At 38.9% G+C, this 22,557-nt stretch overlaps 2 protein-coding genes across 2 annotated transcripts; both read left to right on the forward strand.

Moving 5' to 3' along the window:
- The first annotated feature begins 5,146 nt into the window (after nt 1-5,146).
- On the forward strand, nt 5,147-9,900 carry LOC131231880 (vacuolar protein sorting-associated protein 29-like). Its single transcript, XM_058228222.1, has 4 exons — nt 5,147-5,265; nt 5,885-6,064; nt 7,382-7,519; nt 9,369-9,900. Exons 2-4 carry the CDS (start codon nt 5,933-5,935, stop codon nt 9,669-9,671), a joined length of 573 nt encoding a protein of 190 aa, XP_058084205.1. The 5' UTR covers nt 5,147-5,265; nt 5,885-5,932; the 3' UTR covers nt 9,672-9,900.
- A 4,786-nt stretch (nt 9,901-14,686) lies between these two features.
- Nucleotides 14,687-15,427, forward strand: LOC131225859 (uncharacterized). The gene is made up of 2 exons (XM_058221464.1): nt 14,687-14,739; nt 15,079-15,427. Exons 1-2 carry the CDS (start codon nt 14,728-14,730, stop codon nt 15,370-15,372), a joined length of 306 nt encoding a protein of 101 aa, XP_058077447.1. The 5' UTR covers nt 14,687-14,727; the 3' UTR covers nt 15,373-15,427.
- Nucleotides 15,428-22,557: the final 7,130 nt, after the last annotated feature.

A 22,557-nucleotide genomic window follows, 5' to 3' on the forward strand; every position in this document is an offset into this window, starting at 1 on the left:
CCTAGGTGGACTCAGTCAAGGTAGGGGCTATGAGAGGCCTACTTTGATGTATGGGTTTTATCCACAATGTTCATCAATTTCTCTAGATTATTTTAGGTTATGAGCTTAGAAAAGATACAGAACCCAAGGCTCAAGTGGATCTAGTTTGAGAATGAGTGCACAACTGCGTGTGGGATCCAAATGCCCTGGACATGCACCCATGTCAATCCACACCGTCGAAATCGCACCACATTTTAGGACCATCTAGGGATGGCAATTGGCCCGGAGGCCGCCTCTGGTGAGCTACAGCTTGGGCTGCCAGCAATTAGGAACTAAGCCAGCTCAACCTGGCCCATTGGTGCCTCTGGAACCAGCATTACGTGTCAATCACAATGGTAAAGTGCGGGATGAAGGGTTTTGAGCTCCTTTAGGGATCTTTTCAGTCGTGCTCATCCAGACTCACCTGACAAAAAAAGGAGGTGAGGGTGGTCGATGAGAGTGGTCTCTTATGCCATGTTGCATCCACACAGGGGTCCACGTCTTGGACGTCTGATTGACTCTTGATAGATGGGTTGCCTACTCCATGGTGGACGCCTAAAAAGTAAAATGTCTTCTGCCTTTATTGGACATATGCAAGCTAGTAGACAGGGAATGTAAATGTTAAGTGTGTGTTTGGCCGGGCGCTGGATATGGTATTAGATGGGATTAGGAGGGTTATCCCGCACCATCTCATCCCATCTCCCATTTGGGATGGTGGGATGTGCGGGATGTACCTCGCCCTTATAAACACTGTCCGTAGCTAACCTGGATTCTGCCAATCCCAAGATGTGAATTTTTATTTCTATATGGGACCCACCAAGATATCAATGAGATATCCACTCCATCCATCATTTTCATCAACCTACATTTAGCCGTAAACCTGTTTTAAGGTAAATATAAAACAATGAGTGAGGCACACCACAAGAAGCAGTGTAGATGCAAACCCATCCATTTGGAACAGTCCAATCAGGCTGTTGTATATCCCATGGGCCATCCCAAACCCATGGGATCAAGGGACAAACACTGGCACCACCATCATTACCTTAAAATCCATTCCATCCCACCTAATCCCATGGAATTGGTCCGGCCAAAGGGGCGTTTGGTGTAGGGTATTGAATGGGATTAGGTTGGATAGAATTGCTTTTGATCCCATCCATTATTTGGAGAGGATGAAAAAGGTTGGGATTAGATGGGTTGGAAATGCATTTGGTCCATGCAGAATCTACGTGAATTTGGAAAATCATTATACATGCGGGCTCCACATTGATGCATGTGTTTATCTATCCAGTTCGTCCATATACACCATTATACATGTTACATTCTGAAACATGCAATCGCTGTACAATAACAATGTTAATACCATCTAATACAATTTAATACCATTTAATTGTATGGACCACACACACCGTATGACTCGCATGTTACCACGGAAGAAATTTAGTCTCGATGAGAAAGCATCATGTGTTATCTATCATTTAAAACGGGCACACGTGCATAGCATCCATATAGCCAGTTGAACTATTGTGCATCATGCGAGCAGCTTTTTGACATTTTTGCCCTCCAAATAATTTCGATAGGGAGAGGAATTTTAAAAGATCAAAAGATATGATAAGGAATTTTAAACAAGGGTAAGGATATTTTGGGAATGAAAAATATAGATCAGCTTTTTGTTGGATACATTTACCCTTGAAACTGGCGTGGCTAGCCCTTCGACCCGTGGTATTTTCGTCTTTTCAATTTATTAATGAGGGTAGCTGGATCCCACTTCTCTTCTTTGCATAGGGGCCATGTCTAATCATGGTATGAGGTGAACGTTAAACAAAGGCATTGTAGGGCCCCGTTGTGATAACCATGATATATTTGTCACCTAATGAGCACAAAACCACTTTAGTCCAGGGTTAGGTCTCACATGAATGGCTTAATCAATTTTCAGGTCAGGCACGGGTTCCGGTCATTTTAGCCTAACCTAAGGTCACATATAAGTGTAGGACATCATATAAATGTGCCCATTTAATCCTTAGATATGCAATCATCTCTCTTAATGTGGAACATTAGTTTTATTTTTATTGCTCTATAAAACTTATATCTTTGTGCAAGTGTGGCCTTTGATGAATGGATAGATTACAAAAGATCAAGGAGGAAATGAAGATTTGATCAATTTTCGAGTCTGGCTAGGTCAAACAGGTCACACATGGGCCCAATAAAATTTTTTTAGGTCAGGCTTAGGTCTGCTTTGTTAGGCCTATGTTAGGCTTGGGCAGGGCGTAGGTCCTTATGGCCTGTTTGGCCGGGCGAATCCCATGGGATTAGGATGGATGGGATGGATTCTAAGGTAATGATGGTGGTGCCAGTGGATTAGTTTAAGGTCCATGGGATTGCTATATCCCGGGACAAGTTCATTGGGTCTATTTGGCACGCCCGGCATATCCCGGGATTTTACCTTTCAATCCGTCCAACCAAAGGATGGGATCAATTTTAAGGTAACGATGGTGATGTCAGTGGATTGTTTTAAGATCCATGGGATTGCTTATATCCCGGGACAAGTTCACCAGGTCTGTTTGGCTCATCATGCATATCCCGGAATATGGTGATCCCATCCCTCCTAATACCGTGGGATCGGTCCGGCCAAACAGGCCCTTTGTGTTGGGTGGGCCCCAAGTGTAGCCTAGCCTGCCCTAAACCAGGCCATTGCAACCTCTACCCAGTGTAACTGTTGGGCCCCTAATGTAAGGCTTAAATCTTATATAGATGTTTCATATTAGCATGGCTTGTGTGTGAATGTCCATCGTTTTCACACGTGTGAAATTAACTAACATCTTCAGCATGTATGTGTGCTAGCATATGAAATTAACTAACACCATCAGCACATCTGTGTGCTAGCATGGTGTAATCATTACACCCATGTGGACGGTTCCTTCGAGATTTAGCAATGAAAACACAATGAATAAATAAATAACATTCCATGGTATATATTTTATTTTATTTTTCTCAGTTGACAAACATGTCGTTTTCAACACTAAATGAAAATGGAAATGCTTTCACGCCATGTCAGCATATGTTCCATGTACATGTTATTTCTCCATGACCTAACATACCCTAAAATCCTATGATTGATCGGGGTTTGTTTTTTCAATTGTATTTACTAACAATACATTAAGTTAATTTTAGGCAACATTTTCCTATTATCTCAGCGCATGCTCATCTTTATGTCAATATAAACCCAAGATAGGCCACTTATGTAATCACTTATGAAATTGGTGGGCCTACTTTTATCAGTCATTAATGTTTAGAGTTGTCTTATTTTTCTACCAAGTCTATTTTGCAATAATTTTAGTTGAATAATTTCTTAAATTTTGAACATGTCATGTTAAGGTATAGAAGACAATTCACCTCATTGCATTCATCATCCCATGAATACATACAAAACAATTTCAAGAATCATTGAAGTGAAAATCTAAGTTGCCAAACACAATCTCCAAAGGCCTAGGTCTTCCAATTTCCTATGAAGTGTAAAGTATCTTAGGCATTATTATCATGTCATGTTTTTTTAAACAGTAATTATAGCTTGTGAACTAAGAGTCAAATGTAAGTGATAATTAAGGGTGTACACGAACCGAGCTAGCTCGGTTAGCTTGCTCGACTCGACTCGACTCGAAAAACCTTGATTCGACTCGATTTGAAGTTGAGTTCGAGCCGAGTCAAGTTGATTTTTTGAGCTCAAAAATGAGTTCGAGTAGGCCCCAGCTCAACTCAACTCGGATCGAATCCAACTTGAATTGAACTCGGATCGAACCAGTTCGGTGACACGATTAATTTGCCATTGATGTTGCTCACCAAGTGTTTGATAAAATGACTCAACGAAGTGTGGCTAGTGGCAACGAAGGTATCTACATGAAGCAAATACCTTTTTTTTTTCTTGGTTTTTATGTTGACCAGAAGGTATTTGATAAAATACTTGTAAAACCATGGCTTCTGTTTCACATAAAGAGGATTTTTGAAGGTGTAGTCCAGGTATTTGTGGAAATGCCTTGATGGCGTACTCGACTCGATCTTGACTCGAACTCGGCTCGAGCGGGCCCAAGCTGCTGACCGAACCGAGCCCAGTTGGCCAGCTAGGCTTGAGGACCGAGCCAAGCCGAGTTCGAGCAGAGGTCCGCTAGTGGCTGAGCCGAGTCTAGCTGAGACCAGCTGGACTCGGTTTAACTCGATGTACACCCCTAGTGATAATTATAAGAGTAAATAATCACTATACATTTACAACCATTAATCATTATAATTTAAAAAAATCAAGTAAACTTATCATAATTATTGAAAAACCAAACAAGCCCTAAAGTCTAGATTTTTTCAAATCCATGCTCCCAAATGAGTCATAATGATTTGTCCCCTTTTCTTAAAACATTTTTACTCCGTGCTTGTGATTACCGGGCAACTCATGCAGGTTTGTTCTGATTAAGGTCAACCTAAACTGAATTGGCCAAAAAAAAGAGATCCCACCCGAAATCCAAGTCCAATTCCTAACTTACCTAATACATCAACCCTAACTCGCCTCCAAGACCTTAACAATCTTACCCTTGGGTTAGGACCAAGTTGCGGTCCTTCATGTAACAAATTTTAAACTCTGCATATCTTGGGCCTGTGATCATCTATAGACAATATGTGTAAAAGAAAAAAAAAAAACCTTTGGAATAGTGGCCATTTAGCTACTCAATTTTAATTTCTACATCCAATTAGACAAATCTAATCCCATCCATTAAATAAATAAGTTGTCTTTTTTTATTTTTTTATTTTTTTATTTTTTTATTTTTTATTTTTTACATTCACTGAAACCAGATCTGATCTTTAGTTGGTTGGGATGCGAGCCCCTTCACCCAGCCAACGCGACCCATTTGCAACCATACTTATTTGATTTACTAGTGGACATTTATTAGATGGTTAAAATGAAAATATCCATTTATCCTATTTCAACAAACAAACAACTTTCAACTAATCAACCAATCTGATTTTAGTAATACGACGCTACGAGGATGGGATTCCACATTTCAATCGGTTTGGTTTAACTCGAGCTTATGTATGCCACTACGTTTACCATTCCCGAGTGACTGCGTATCATGCTTCATACACTGCCAGAGTATCAAATAACCCCTTTTCCATTTTTCTCCTCGAGTTTTCAGAACAAGGGCTGTATAGAACTCTGCGGCTTCCACTGAGGGGTTTACGTAATCCGTACCTGCTGAAGATCTTCTTGAGGTAATTTTCATTCTCGGATCTCCAAATCTTGATTATTATTTTTTTTGCTTTTCTTCTGTTGGGTTCTTTTAGATTTCTTTAGATTTTTTAACTGTATATTTTCAAGATTATTGAAATGTGGAGTGATCCTATGAATTTTAGGAGTCTAATGGATTCATTGCTTGAGGATATATAGTGTCCAGATTTGCCCAGTCTGTGCAAGTTGGGCCCACAGTTCGGTGATCCAGTCCGTTGATCTGATAGTTCCTGCCATTGATTGGGGTCCCAAAACAAACTTACCATGTTGGAAGATTCTAATTCATGAATCCTAACCCTTCAATATAGATGGTTGAGAAAGAAATATACAGCAATTATACCGATAAATAGGCCAAAGATTTTATGGCTAGGATCTTCTTGTCCAGAGAATTTTTGGGGCATTACCACATCCATGATGTGACCCATCAGTTTGATGGTCAGGATCACTGAACCCCAGGCGTCAATCTTATGGCCAGGGGCATCAGGATACCAGACCCTAGGGTTTCGATCTCTATCTGCCTAATGAATTTCGGAGTCTGAATTTTGTATTGTGTTCATTGCAACTGCTCAAGAATTTTCTTTCTTTACACCACTTGTTTTGCAGATTTTGATGTTGTTTGAAGCTTAATGGTGACCTTGTAATTTGGGAAGGATGGTGTTGGTCTTAGCGCTAGGAGATCTTCACATCCCTCACAGGGCACCTGACTTGCCTGCAAAATTCAAATCAATGCTTGTTCCAGGGAAAATCCAACACATCATATGTACGGGAAATCTCTGTATCAAAGTATGTTTTCTTCATGAACTATTATTGTCTTTTTCTTTGAATGATTGTTTCTGAAACTGAGGAATTATACAATTCTTGATCTGAGGATATTGGCAGCTTGCTTTGGTTTTGACTTTGTACAAGTGCGGCCCTCAGTTAAGTGATCAGACCATTGGTCTGCTGGGAATCCCTATGAATGGACCATGCCCCAATAATCCCTTTGATATGACAATCCCATGCTTTCAATTTATGGCCTGCGAATAGATGTGAAGAAGATAAGTGCAGCAAAGGTCGATGTTCAACTGAAATATTTCTATATGGTAGATTTGAGCAGGGTCCATTCACAGCGGGGCCCAACAGATCAACAGTATGGGTCACTGATCCATGGGCCCCGTTTTTTAACAAACTGAAATGGGCATTGAGGATCATATATTCATCTTATTCCTCTCTGAATATTTAGTTGACTGAGTAACTGGATCTCAATTCTTTTTCATCAGTTTATGACTCAATGTAAAATTCCTAGTAAAATTGTTATCTGCCTTCCAAAATGTGTTCTTGGATTTTCTACCTTTAACTTTCATTAGTGGTAGTAAATTTGGAGGCCCCAAATGTGCTCATACTTTCGATCGAATATCTCATTTGGACCCAACTTCCTCTAATGTTTATACTTGTTGATCTCATGACATCTGTATCCATATCCATGTCCCATATTATGAAAAATGTGGAGATGTTTCCTTGTTCCCCGCATTGTGTCCATATCAGTATCCTAGCCATCTATTCATGGAGACAGGGCCATTGGACTTTGAAAAAGCAGTCTATCTCCTACGATTCCTATTTAATGATATCTGGACCATTTGGTTTCTCCTTTGCTGTTGCTTAGCTTTTATAGTTGTTTTCCTTCGATATAAAAGTAAAGACTGTTAAATACAGGATTAAAAAATAAATGAAGGTTTTCCTTAATACATGTCAGCATGTGTCCTACAAGTCTGTCCAGCATGGCAATTTCAACAATTTTTTAGAGAACAGAGAGCCGTTGTTACATAGCGTGTGTCAGACACTCGTCAAAGCAGAGATTAGAACAAACCTGATCTTATTTTTCTTTAGTTTTTCAGTATACCTTTGAGTTTAACAGAATTTGGAAATTGATAATTACAAGTTACGAATCATGCAATACTGTTTTATAGATATCCAAAATTCGTTTCCTTTGGCAATACAATAGTACAAAATCGTACCTTTCCTTTTATGTTGCTTTCTGTTTGCTAGAAGAATTTGTAATGCTTGTCTTCCAAACATGCCATTATTTGCTTATAGCAGTTATTGTGATGCTTGACATCATAGGAAGTTCATGATTACTTGAAGAGCCTATGCCCGGACATGCATATTACTCGAGGTGAATATGATGAAGATGCCCGCTATCCAGAGACCAAGACTCTTACTATTGGTCAATTCAAGCTTGGACTATGCCACGGTCATCAGGTCTAATGCTTCTTTTATTTCCTCTTGATGTGCTGCCTAATGCCTTTTTTTTTTCTTCGTGCTTTTACATAGGTCTCAAGTTCAACCAGTTTGATTGCAAGTTACGGTCCACCCGGCGGATAACTTCCAACCTTTAGTGTGCATGCAACATCCAACACTCCAAGAGGTTGGTCCTGTCATGAGGATCACCTTTTGAAAAATCCACACATCCACTCATTGAGTGGGACAACGCTTGTATTTTTCTATTTCTCAATGGCTAGATATTGTTTTGTGTGTGTGTGTGTGTGTGTGTGTGTGTGTGTGTGTGTGTGTGTTGTGGCCCACCTGATGGGTACGTGGCACTGATTTTTACACTAAATTGATCCTTACAGTTTGGACCAACCTATTGGAAGGGTTAGATGTCACATGCACTTAATAGGTATGTTTTAAATAGCGAAAAGCCTGTAGCATACCATTCACCTCTTTGAAGCATGAGGCGTAAGCTACATAGCATGCAGCTTACACTACACACTACTTCTAGAATTGTTTTTAAGGTTGTGCTTGGTTGCACCAATTCATGATATTTTGCACCAAATTGGACTGATTAATAATGAAATTTAACAAAATTTCATGATATTTGGTGCAACCTAAAGTAATGGAAAGGGCAATGATTGAGTATAAAAGTAGCAATGATACCGATTTAATATTGTTACTTGTATTATTTTACTAAAAGCATTGAAAAGATCGTTGTTGAAAAAAAAAAGCATTGAAAAGATTAACAATTTTTATTGAAAATAGGAAAATGTACCATATTATTGAAAACATTAATTCAGTTCAACGGTAAAAATAACTTATCATGTGAGCTACATAGTGCCGAGGCTAAGTTACGTTACATAGCATTAAGGCTAAGCTATCGTTAACACTACGTAACGTAAGCTACACGCTACATACTATAGCTATTTAAAACACTGGTTAGATGTTATTAGCTGGGTGGACCATAACTTGGGGTCCAATCAGTTGGACATAAGACCTCTTAATTAATGTTCAAAATAATAATATCTTGAAGCCATCAAATTTGTTATTTTTCATTCCTCATTGCAAGGAGGTAATGCTCTTCTGGTGCATCTAATGTTTGTACTGTGACTGATTCTGAGGGAGTTTGTGGGTTATAAAGGTTGTTGTTATGCATGCGAGGTTTGATGTTAGAGATGGAATTTAATTCCCTTGACACATTTTGGTGCATTTGGATGCGCTACAGGATTGAATTGCAATTATTAGTCTAACAAAGTGGAAATAATCAAATTGACCAAATGAAGGATTATGAAGAGTTGTCATCTTTGATGATGCAAAAGGTTGTGAGAGGAGGAACAGTTTGACTCTATGATATTTCATTCGACCGCATGCTTCTCTTTTATGAAACAGGGCCTATTATCCCCAAAACTCACCCACATTTCAATGCATGATTCTCTTGTATGTAGCAAAATCCGATGGCTACTTGTGAGTAGGATACCTGATCCTGCTCTTCCCATGCATGCCAACATGGCATGTTTCTGCACTCTGCAGGCTCATGGTGGCTCATCTTGTTGCCCTCTCCTGTAAATGCCATGGCCAAAAAATCAGGCCAGTCCGGTGATCGAGTGGTCTATATGTGTATGAAAGAAATGGATTGTTAACGATAAGTTGAGCAACGGTCCACACCCATACATGTGTGGTTTACCTGATGACAGGACTGGCCTGATTTTCAGGCCGTGGCACATACCTGGTGTGATCCATTTGATAAATGACCTTGATCTCACCCACAACATTCCTTGGTGTGTTTGTGAGAGTAGCATTTGACTAACCTTAGCAGTGCTTCTTTATGTATCTGAAGGTTATCCCATGGGGGGACCTGGATTCTCTAGCCATGCTCCAGAGACAGTTGGACGTGGACATCCTTGTCACGGGCCATACCCATCAATTCAAGGCCTACAAGCACGAGGGAGGTGTTGTTATCAATCCTGGCTCTGCAACGGGTGCCTACAGCAGCATTACTTATGAAGTCAATCCAAGCTTTGTCCTCATGGACATTGATGGCCTTCGTGTTGTGGTCTATGTTTATGAGCTCATTGATGGAGAAGTGAAGGTAGACAAGATCGATTTCAAGAAAACGGCAACCACCCATACGGCTCACTAAGGCAGGAGGCAGGCTTCAAGTGATAGAGTTTTGATCACTGTTATTGTGTTGGAGCACATGGCTTTATTTAGGCGGCTTGCTTGCTCTCAGAAACTGATCTGAGAAAAACATTTGGGTGTGTTTGGATTGTGTCATTTCTCTTGATTGTACTGAATCTTGAATATTCAATTCACTTGTACATCCAAACAAAGCCAAACTTTCCCTATATGAATGGAGTGTTTTTTCAATTCTCTGCAATGCCAGATTGAATCTTTTTAGATTTGTGAGATATCCTATTTCAATACTTTTATTTGATGATTGCTGTGATGTGTGATGATTCAAATACATCTGCTCGCAGAGTCAATATTAGCTTATATTTTTATAGTAGAAAAGGAGGCTAATGTAGTTGTGATGCATCCGAACGTGAATACATGTCCCCATACAACCATTCCTTACAAGTGGGCCGCTTGTTTCAGTGGTGCAGTCCATTACTCTTATGGCACCCTTTGCCGATTGGTGATTACCAAAATCTCTTCCAAACGGTAAGACCCTAGTATCTCGTAGACTCTTTTTTTTGCTCCTTCCAATTTGACCATTCATTTAGGGCCTATTTGGCATTGCTTCTAGTAACTGCAGAATTGATTCTCAAGAAACGATTATCTGCAATTGTTTTTTGAAAATTTTTTCCCAAAGTTTCAAGATAAGCAATGAATCCCAGTTGTTTCCCGTGGCGTGGCCTACTCATCTAGCTCATTTTTGGGGTCATATCCTACCATGAGATGACGAAATGAATAGACAGAGTGGTTGCCGGGAGTCATTGTGGTGGGGCCCCACAGTGCTGGGGGTGAGCTTTATGCTAAAGTCTTACCCGTCCAACTTCTTCGGAGATGAGATTTGCTAAGCCACGTACGTGTGCAATGCAACTCATATACAAGCTACACATTTGTAAGCATGGCATGTTGGTCTGAGATCCAATCCGTCCATTACACAGGCACCACTATGCTGATGAGTTAGCCCAAGAATTAGGTTGATCCACTGGTTAGGATGGGACCACAGTTTACAAAACAAACGTACACATCACATATTTCCAATATTAAGGCCCACCTTCTAAGTGGACCATATTAATTTTAGGGAAAGCATGATTGGATCAACTCCTGGATAGATTTTATCTCAGACCTACATGCCATGATATCACATGTGTGGAGGTGTACGGATCTTCACTCCTTGCAATTAATAAACCTTCAACAAGAGAGAGATTCCTAGTTGTCAGTGATTTTTGCTAGTCTTTAGAAGCAGAAACGACTTTACGAAATGGGGGGCTACACACTGGAAAAAAAAAGAGTCCGGATCCTCTGCCTCTCCCGCAATATCCCGCAATATCATTGGTCCAGCTCGACACAGCTGCCACGTAGGACTAGCAAATCTGTTTTCGTTTCATATATATAAAAAAAAAAGAAAAAAAGAAAATCTCTCAGCCGTCTTCTCTAACGGCAACGGCACCACGAGAAAATCTCTCCGCCGTCTTCCCTAACGGCAACGGCACCACGAACGGCACTTTCCATTTCCGGTTCGCAGTGATTTTTCAGAGATTTCTTCTCCCCTCGTTTCTAATTTCAAGTTCTTTCCGTTTACGGATGGATTTCATCAAAGCGGAAGAAAAAGAGGGGTTTTTTCTTTTGAAGATCGGAGGCCCTCTTTCCCCAATCTCTCACAATCCCTCTTGCCCATTTTCCCTCGGGCAGCCGATAGCCGATTTCTGCTATTTCTTCGATTCATCCATCGAAGATCCACCCCACCTCACAGGTATTTTAATTTTAATTTTTTATAATTTTTTACAGATTATCTATTTATTTATGTTTTCCTCCATTCAAAATCCTTTTTTTTTCAAGGCTATTTTCTGTGATCTGCAATGGACCCACTGAATGAATGGTTCAGATACCAGATTTTTAAATGAGGAACATTGGATGCTGTTTTTGAATTGCCTGTATGCATGTAGACTAATAGGAGATTTTCAGGATTATTCAGATTTACTTACAGATAGAAGTGTCCTGAATAATCACTCCTACCATCAAATTTTAACAAATTCAATGAAAAATATCATGCAATTCCACGCCACTGCCTCTCGTTTGGTAGACAGCCTGAAAATGAGTTGAGCACTCCTCTCCCTCCAATATTAGTGGACATGAATCTAAAAGATCCATATCGAAATGGGTAATTGAAATTTGTATATTGAATGGTCAGGATCTTCCAAGCCCATTTTGAGGAGCATTGAATTTTTGCTATCTCATCGATTGTTGATTCTATTTACATATTGGATTTGGAAAATTATCAATATTATCATGTCCTGTGCATTGGAATGTGCCTGTTGAACCTGTATCAAATTGGACACTGTTGGGTCTACAGTATACTGTGGGTTCGCCACAACTCATTAAGTGTTGGTGACTTGTCTACTGTACATGCATGTCTATCCAGATCATCCAAACCATGTGCCCTGCTTGAATGGATCATAGCCTGAAGATCGCACTGACCAGATGATGCTCGTGGTCTGCCTTTGCCAGTTGAATTTGGACTAATGCCCTTTTTCATTTTAATCTTTTGCTTGGGCTGTGAATTCAATGTTAGGATCATCTGATATTTTTGGCTATGATCATCCACAAATGGGGCCCATTATTTGAACAGTCTAGATTGGCATGCGTTTATGCCATGTGTGCAGTGAATGCGTTGTTGCAACTTGGTGGTGAAAAGTGGCAAACACATGCAGTAGCCTAATGCTTAATTTGTGAGCTTACATTGAATTCTGTACATGGTAGAAATCTGGCATGTCTTCACACACACGTGCTATTGGCTACAGTGTTTTTGGTATTCAGATGATGTAGTGGATTCAGTTATTTGGTCATTAGAATTCTAAAAGTCGCACTGTGGATCCATTCCAATTCCTTAATTTCCTTGTTTACTTGATAATTTTTGAAAAGAAGGAACATATGTTTTACTAGACATGGAAGAGAGGTTTTGAGCTGTATTTTGTTTTACTTGCTTCTGTGATGTTGTGCAGTATTAGCTTCAGGAAAAAGGACTGTTAACAAATCAGAATTTTTTGGGTATCAACCTGCATCACTGTAAGTAGTAGATTGAGTTCAAGATAGGACTATGTGATCGCTGGCTAGTTTATATGCGATCATCTGTGAATTTATGCTGTCCTGCTATGCATGTTTTTTAATTTTTAATTTTTTCCTTTGAGGTGCTTAAGTCGCAAAGACCACATGCATGGGGTGCTCGGCTGTGAGTAAATTTGATTGCTCAATGTTCTACACCCATTGTACTTGTTCTTTTTGTTAGTAGCCATTGTTTTACATGGACATCAATGACTCTGTGGCCTCATTCATTTGTTTCCTTGTCCTGTTCCATGATATTATAAGTCGGTATTAAAAGATATTGAGGATTTTCTGGCTCCAGCCTTTGCATTGAATGACTAGGATGGGTTTTAGGGTTTGCTTTCCAAGAACCAACTATGCTAGTCATATCTTGGAAAACAGTGCCCGTCGACCATTCAGCTGGCCTATTAGGTTGGTTGGTATTTCTTTTAGTGTTCTCTTTATACCCCTGCCATGCCATATTGGCATTACCTATGATTAACTGAGAAATTTATAGCTGCATGTAGTTCTTTCGATGTCTCTGCTTTAAATGTCATTCTGTATAGGGCCCTAAAGGGAGACCTTTGAAAAGCACAATATTACGTAAGGCGTGCGTTGGCCTTTGACTTAATAGTCATAATCGTTTTTCGGCTTCAAAATGTATGTGCCCGCTAGCGCATTTTACTAACAGTCTTTTCAGCTGTTGCTTGTTGGGTTGCGTACGTCTTTCTGCTGAAAAATGGAGTCATCACGCTCCCCCGCGCATACTCATCTTTTTTTCATAAAAAGAATAAAAAACATGAAAGTAATTGTTATATTGAAAATTTGGCAAATCCATCTATGAAGAAGCTGCGTGAAACGGGTCGTGGTGCCGATGAACTGAACAAATACAACAGAATGTTTTCCATGTCGGCATGTGGAAAACATTCAGCATGTGCAAAACATTCAATCAAGAAACGTTTCTGTCGCTATTAGTGATTCTTATGCCATCATTTCCATTATGGAACATTCTAAGTTGATGCTCACCTATCAAAGATTGGATTTTGGTATTCTTGCTAATGGATCCTTGTGGGACATGATCCTCCCACATAAGCTCATCAGCATGGCCTGATCAGATGTGAGGGCCATCCTGGCAAAATCATCCAGCTTCTCTAGCAGATGGCGGCCACACCTGATCATCTAATCATCATAAAAAATGGCAATGAAAATATTTGTAGCATATGTCCTATACTTCTAATTTTCAGATCTTAATCTTAATTTTCCCATTGTTTTCTTAATTTTCAAAATCTATCTTCTAGTGACAGCCAATTCTCTCTGAATTTTCCTTTTGAAGTAGTTCCACATCTCTTATATTTGCAAGAGTAATAGACAAGCCCCTCAAGAACAACGACGATTTCGTCTGGGCAATCGATACTCCACTTGCAGGGAAATTCATCAACGACGTTGAATATTGCAGGGACCTGTTCCCTCTGTTAATTTTCTTTTGGAAAAACATAATTGACATGTAAGAAAAAGGCTTCTTAGTTGCTTCGTGTAGCATAGCAATTTGCATGATAACCAATTATGTAAAAAGTAGTGGAGGGATCTAAATTTGTTGTAACTAGAGCTTCTGGAAATCTTGATATGCAGGAGGATCAGTGACATAAATGGAACAGCCTGGACTTTTCCACCACAAATTAGATGGACAAAAATGGAGACACTGAGTTGAATTCTTGTCTCTATCTTCCTTATGAAGCTAACATCCTTCCTTTGGATTGATGCATTACCAGGTCCGATTCTTTGTCTTCCCTTTGTCTTCAAAAGCCAAATGGAGCCTAAGCCTCTTTTTAAACATGTTAGACTCCATATGGTCGTCACAAGCCAAATGGAGCCTAAGCCCCTTTTTAACTCTGCCCATGTAACACCTTGCATTGCCGGTCCCAAGCCCGGGTAAAGGAGGAGGGAGAATGGGCATCAAGGTGAGTTGTGTACTATTCATTCATTTTGAGTTGTGTACTATTCATTCATTCATTCATTCATGCATTTTATTCTCTCCCATCCCTCAATCCCTCCATTTCTTGTGAAATTATATTGCTAGAAAATGTGTATTTGGCTGATTTAAGATGTGGGTGTTGTTTTTTTTTTTTTTTTAATTTCATTTTGGGTTTTGGTAAAGAATCCCTGTTTTGTTTTGTTTTGTTTTTGTTTTTTTGTTTTTTTTTTTAAAAAAAAATAATTGAAAGTTGCTGGTTTTTCACCTGGGTTTATCTTGTTTTATCTTCAGTTTTTTAATGTTCTGCTGTTCATTTCTTCTGCAGAGATTGAGGTGGTTTACTTTCACATTTGCTGAGAAAATGGAGGGAGATTCAAGGGAAGGAGAGTCCTGCCAGCAGTTTCTTGATCTGATTCCTAATAAAAAGGATTGGTTGGTAAGGGATAGAGGATCCTTTCAAGTTACAGAAGAGAAAAAGCTGGAGCTGAGGATTGGGCCACCTGGGGTCTGGATTTCCAAAGAAAACTGTAGCAGAGAAAGACTCCTCTCTATTGGGTATTTTCCAAAGGCTCCCAAGAACAGCAATCCTTCTGTTGAACCAGAGGTGGATTATTGTTGAAATGTCCACAGTTGGTTTCAATTGCACTATCTACTTATTTGGTGTCAATGTGTAGTATCTGAATATTTTACAGAAAGTTGTCCAACTACAGTTCACGTGCGAGATTCCATTACAATGGGATTAATCAGGTACAGTGCAACCTCAAGTAGCAATCAGCTACGGATCTAATCTGTAGTGAAAGATTTCGTGCTACGGACTTTATCCGTAGCTTTTTGTCCACTTTCTGGTATTGTATATTTTGAATTTCTTCATATATTTTTTTTTATCAAATTTAGTGGGACCAGGTCATTTTGTCCGTCAATTCATTTAGTGGAACCAGAGATGTTGTGAGTGAAGTCCACTTAATTTATTTTTTAAAGCATTTTTGTGTAGTTTTTTTTGAAAGCATGCATAGACAAATGTATTTATTTTTTTCTTTGATGTATGGCTGAATGATAAAATTTAATTGATCTAGTTCTAACTGGCTAGCATTGTTGTGTTTATTTCACCCATACCCAAATAATAACTAGCTAGTATGCAGAGACATGTAATTTTGGGGTTCACACCCTCTTATAAGAAACAAGAGTATTTGCAATTTACTTCGCAACCTTGTCACTTTATCTAATGGAATTCCATCACTTTATCCAGTAATCCCATCATTTTATCTATAATAACCTCGTCACTTTGTCTAGTGAACCCCGTCACTTTGCACTGCAACCTCGTCACTTTGTCTAGTGAACCCCGTCACTTTGTATAGTGAACCCCGTCACTTTGCACTATACAAAGTGAAACCTATCACTTTTTACTGCAACCTCGTCAGTTCATCTAGTGGAACCAGGTCACTTTGTCCGGTAACCCGTCACTTTTTTCAACAATCCAATGGTTGGATTGGATTGCAACCTCGTCACTTTGTATAGTGAACCTCATCACTTTGCACTGTAACCTCGTCACTTTGTCTAATGAACCCCGTCACTTTGTACTTCAAACTCGTCACTTTGTACTGTAATCTCGTCACTTTTCTAGTGAACCCCGTCATTTTGTAATAACCCGAATTCACAATAAAATTTTTTTGCAACCTCTTTCTAGTGGAACCGTCATTTTTGCAACCCGTCATTTTTTTAACTCCAATTTAAGCAACCTCTCACTTTGCTAGTGACCGTCACTTTGCATTCAACCTCGCACTTTGTCTAGTGAACCCTCACTTTAAGCAATTTAAAGTCTAGTGAACCCCTATTTCATACAAACCCAGTGCTAGTAACCCCATATTGTCAATTGGGGTTAAAAATTAAAATTTGTTAACCATGTGACTACCAAAATTTAAGTGCCGAGTTGGCTCATGTTGTAGATTTTAATAATAAATTAAAAGGGGCTTTCGATTGGACAAAAAATTAAAAATGCCGGACCACCAATGGGATTAACTCACCTACACTTGGAAGGATTGGCCCACATTTTCATCCATCGGGTTTACATTTTGAATTTATAAATAAGGTGGGGTTAAAAAAAACGATAGCCAAAAAATAACGGGTGGGCTTAACGGACCCGTGGGGATTTAACGTTCAATTACCCTTAGGAGTGGAAAGTTTCGGACAAATATCACATATTTTTTTCCATTATCCACTTAATGACCTTTAAATAGGGGAGATAAGCGATGAATCCCTGTTGTTTTCCATGGCGTGGCCTACTCAAGTCTTTTATCTACCTCATTTTTGGGGTCATATACTACCATGAGATGACGAAATGAATAGACAGAGTGGTTGCCGGGAGTCATTGTGGTGGGGCCCCACAGTGCTGGGGGTGAGCTTTATGGAAAAGTCTCACCCGTCCAACTTCTTCAGAGATGAGATTTGCTAAGCCACGTACGTGTGCAATGCAACTCATATACAAGCTACACATTTGTAAGCATGGCATGTTGGTCTGAGATCCAATCCGTCCATTACACAGGCACCACTATGCCGATGCTTTAGCCCAAGAATTAGGTTGATCCACTGGTTAGGATGGGACCACAGTTTACAAAACAAACGTACACATCACATATTTCCAATATTGAGGCCCACCTTCTAAGTGGACCATATTAATTTTAGGGAAAGCATGATTGGATCAACTCCTGGATAGATTTTATCTCAGACCTACACGCCATGAAATCACGTGTGGAGGTGTACGGATCTTCACTCCATGCAATTAATAAACCTTCCAACAAGAGAGAGATTCCTAGTTGTCAGTGATTTTTGCTAGTCTTTAGAAGCAGAAACGACTTTACGAAATGGGGGGCTACACACTGGAAAAAAAATAAAAATGCTCAGATGGAAAATTGTGTTTCTAAAACTAATTAATTAAGTGGCTAGCTAAACACGCTCAAAGCCAAAAAGGGTGATTTTTTTTCACATAAAAAAACAAAAAAAAAAAAAAACCTTATGTCAGCGAAACCAAACAGGCCCTTATAGACCACTAATCTAAGCCTAAGGTGCATTTTATGTGGGAGGTTTCGGAGGATTGCTACAAACATGGTAGTTACCTTTCAGATGAATGGTTCCGATTATTAAACTGTGGGCCATGTTTGTACCTAGTAGTGCATCATGGCATTATTCATTGTCTGATGCATTTTGATTTGAGACATTATAATCCTCGGTAGAAAAATTAATATTGTTTTATTCTTCAAATGCAATGCAATTAATACCATTTGGTGGATACATGAAACCAGGTGAGATTTTTGGAAGAATTTGGATGTAAGCAACTTATGTTCTAGATAAATTTGCCTAGGTCATATGCTATCTTTGGACAAACTATTTAGGTTATGTTTTCCTGTACTAGTTATTATATTTGTCATTTGTCAAACACCTTGGATGGGGCATATATGAGGAACTTAAGATGGATGAGCGCACATGGCATATCCAAATGGCCCACTGTCATGCTTGCATGGTATGCCTAGTTAGCACATTTAATTAATCCACAATAGTTTTTTGACAAGTTCTTGCATTGTTTCGTGAGAATATGATGTTGTGGAATGTAGTATAGTTGCATGAAAAATTGTTACGAAAGGGGATGGTGTGTAACTTTACAAAAATTTTATTTTAGTAATGAAAAAGGGTCATTTGAATTTGAATTTTTTATTTTCCTCCTATAGCTCTCTCTCAAAGCTTGTGGAGTTTAGTGAAGTCTTTCAATAGGCGTTGAATAATTTTGCCTACAATCTGATTGAGTGACTCTCAGGCCCAAACACATTTGTCCTTCATCAAAGATTCGGCCTATAAGTGTTTCATCCGTCTGTCATCAAAGTAGTATATAGCAAGTTCAATTCATGATAGAAGAATCCATAAACAATCCAAGATTCATTTCATCAAACATTTCAACATCTTTGAATGTTATAGTTAAGAGGTGGGATTCTCATTCTCTTCCTCCATCATCATGGTGGAAAGCTCTATTAATTGGAGTAAGCCACTTATCTTTAATGAATATGTTAATTGTAATGTTGGGTATGGAAAGGAAGTCGAAGAAATATTTAAAAATGGTACTTATGACTTTAGAAGATATATCACGACAATGCTAAGATGTTGGAAGAGGAGACAGTCTGGTGTGATAAAGACTTTTCATTTTACAATAAATAAATAAATAAATAATTATCTCAAGCTTACTAGCTACCAAGTGTCTAAGAAGGGATTCAAACCATGCAATTGAAAAAGTAAATGATTTTTTTTTTTCTCCAATGAAGAAGTTACATATCTAGTCTAATAGTGTGGTAGAAATGGTTGACATTGATTTGGACATTCAAAGAAAACGAACCATGGCAAATTGTCAGATTGCATAATCAACTATATATATAAAAACAGAAGAAGCCAAGTTCAGAGGTCATCACATTTCAAACTCGAGGATTTCTTTCAAAGGATAGAATGTTGTAGTAATAAACTAATGGCCAACTAGCAACCACATGGCATATCTAGATGGCCTGGTGTCATGCTTGTATTGTATGCCTAGTTACATTTAATCAGTCCACAATGGTTCCATGAAGAGTTATTGCATGGGAAAATGATGTTGCATAGGGAATGATTGGAAAGTTGTTGTAGCATAGAGGAAATGAAAGAGTAATAAATATAATGTTGGGAACTTGAGATTGGAGTTATGAAAGGAGGTGGTGTAACTCTATAAAAAGACCATTTAAGCAATGAAAGAGGGTCACTTGAATTTGATTTCCGCCCTTCTTGTAGCCTTCTCTTGTGGAGTTGAGTAAAGTCCTCCAATTACATTGATCTATTCCATCTACAACTAGTCAAGCGATTCCTAGGCCAAAATGCATTCGTCCATTATCAAAGATTCCACCCACAATCGCATCGAGTGATTACTAGGTCGAAATGCTTTTTTTTTTTTTTTGTCTATCATCACTGGTATATGTTCACATTGACATATTTGGCACATATATAGTACTTGAAGATTGATGGTGACACATATGGAGTGTTTGAAATATGAATGGTCCCGCAAATGGCACATTTGTCCCATTTGTTCAACAAACATGTTATCCTCGTATTATTTCACCTTTTGAAAGCCTATTGCAAACACAACTTTTCTTGCATCCAAACACCCCCTCAAAATCCGTCTCCATTTTCACTACTGAGAGAGGAACGTGGGGCCAATTCCAGTTTTCAGGTACTTGACAGATGACCCTGGATTTTTTATTTGGGATTTGCTGATGTGGCCATGTAGCTTGCATCTTAGTTTCATTCCCCTTCTTTTTATAAGGACTGGAATTTGGAAGAGAAATTTTTGTTGGGAGCATTGATTCAAGTTTCAAATGGCTAAACGCTATGCTTGCGCCGTGGAACACTCGTCTGGTGGGTCCCATCATGGAGATGCCATGGACTAGACTAGCCATCACCGGAGATTCCTGATCATCTGGTTCAAGTGGGTTAGTGCTTAATTTCTTTTGGTGGTCCGTTGATGGCGAGTACCATTTGCTAAGCCTAGCCCATGTTATTTCTCTTAATTTAGAGGTCCGCTTCATGAAGAATCCTGATTGTGACACGAGTACACCGTACCTCATATGATTGAAAACAGCATAAAACTAGTAAAGCCTTTTAGGTAATAGTACTAATGAAAAAAATCATTTGATGAATGGTTTGATTTATTAGATCTTAACCATAAGAATGTCTTTAAGAGACTAATAGATCTCTTATTAGACCACACTGACTGCAACCATATTTTAGTGCATGAACCTAATAATACTCAAATATGAGCCACTATAATTAACTTGAGACTGGACAAAACAAATTACACTAGAAATTTAAACTCTCCATTTGTTCTTATGTCTAAGAATTAGCTAAAGCTACTACATACAGAAGTTAACCTCAACTAAATGTGATGTGTTTCTCGATTCAAAGAGTTGAAGTTGTGGAAATCGGGTGCCTTTGTTGAAACAGGGGTCATCGATCAATCAAAATTCTTCAAATTTCCTAGTTTACTTGCTGAACACTTGTGAGCATGTTCGGTTGTTGAATATGGAGGCTTGGTCGATCAAGGGTTGCTCGATCGATGTCGATCGATCGAAGATTAGATTGACGGCCGTGCGGTTCTTCATAATTGCGCAATTTGTTTCATATATCCGGGTGTAATACTATATATATGGATGTAATATGGCATTAGGGTAGAACAAGAAGAGCAAAATCGTTTCACGGGTTTGGAAGGAAGGAAACTAAAGCTTTCGCATAGGTAAGTTGATCTAATATCTTATACTTTCATTTTTATAGTAGATTGCTCATCGCTTTGTGTCATAGTTTTTTCCCGCAAGAGCTTTTCCATGTAAATCGTGTGTATCTATGTTGCTTTGTTTGTGTTTATCTTTCACTTATGTGATTCTACTCAGGGTTTGCTTTTGTGGCTCCCAACAAGTGATATTAAAGATATACGCCAGGATTCGAGTTTGAATCTGAGACATGACGATGAAAGGATCGAATATGAAGTATGAGATAGAGAAGTTCATCGAAAAAAATGACTTTAAACTATGGAAAGACGAGAGGCCTTTTAGTTCATCAAAGATTGCAACAAGCACTCCTTAGTATAACGAAGCGTTCTGCAACTATGAATAATGAAGAGTTGGAAGAACTTGATCAGAAGACAATTATCTCAATTCAATTATGTTTGACAAATGATGTCTTTTATAATGTCATTGATTAAAAGACCAATATAAGGGCATGTTTGACCGATCGAATTCAACTGGATTAGGAGGGATGAGACCATTTTTAAGGTAATGATGATATGTCAGTGGATTGGTTTAAGTTCCAAGGTATTGCTATATCCCACAACAAGTTCTAATGGTCTGTGTAGTTAGGTTGGAATATCCTGGGATTACGATTGTGATTGTGTTTGGATGTGGCATGGGATTGAAGTAATCCATTGGGGGAAAATTGTTTTGCCCGTTTGGATATTTGTATCAAAATCTCAGGATTGATATTCCAAATCAAATTCCTAGCTGCTTGTGGTATGTTGGACATGGTCCTTTCTCGGAAAAATGGTCTCGAGTGGACCGCACTAACTGTAAACTGCGGCATCCACACCGTCCAATATAACTGATGTAAGGACTAATTGACATCTTTCAAAAAAAAAGAATGTGGTCCAGATATCCAGTGTACCACACCATTATTATTCTTGGGCATTAAAATCACATGCACGTGTAGCAGGTCCAGAAATCAAGTGACACACCAAATGAAGACTGCGGTATCCACACCATCCAATATAACTGACAGACAGTGTAAATGGCGTTATCCTAAAAATGAGTGTGGTCCAGATATCCAATGGACCACACCAAATGATTCAAGTGCATTAAAATCACTTTCACATGTAGCAGGTCCATATATCCAGTGGACCACACCAAATGACAGTGCTTGGTGATAAATTCACAATCAAGGTGAAGCAGGCTTAGATATACAGGTGACCACACCAAATGATACCTATGTGATCAAATCACCCACCATAAAGAAACAGTTCAAAATAAGTATTCTTCAATCAGGTACACAACCAGTAATACCTAGAATTTAAAAATAACAAACAACGCAAAGAAAAGAACCAGGATGGCAGTCACAAGTGCACAGAATCTCTCTCCAAAAGACGGGGCGAGATCATCAGTCGACGTGACCCTAGAAACCATGGCCTGGGTCGTCTGTTGGATAGACGAAGTTAATGAATGAAGGATGTTAACCTTGTCACAATATCGGCAACATATCC

Source organism: Magnolia sinica, chromosome 2, assembly GCF_029962835.1.
Source record: "Magnolia sinica isolate HGM2019 chromosome 2, MsV1, whole genome shotgun sequence".
Taxonomy (NCBI): Eukaryota; Viridiplantae; Streptophyta; class Magnoliopsida; order Magnoliales; family Magnoliaceae; genus Magnolia; species Magnolia sinica.

Excerpts from the sequence above, each read along its gene's own strand:
- LOC131231880 (XM_058228222.1), top strand. The coding sequence starts at position 5,933 with ATGGTGTTGGTCTTAGCGCTAGGAGATCTTCACATCCCTCACAGGGCA. Across the intron at positions 6,065-7,381 it reads CGGGAAATCTCTGTATCAAA|GAAGTTCATGATTACTTGAA; the intron begins GTATGTTTTCTT and ends TTGACATCATAG. Across the intron at positions 7,520-9,368 it reads GACTATGCCACGGTCATCAG|GTTATCCCATGGGGGGACCT; the intron begins GTCTAATGCTTC and ends ATGTATCTGAAG.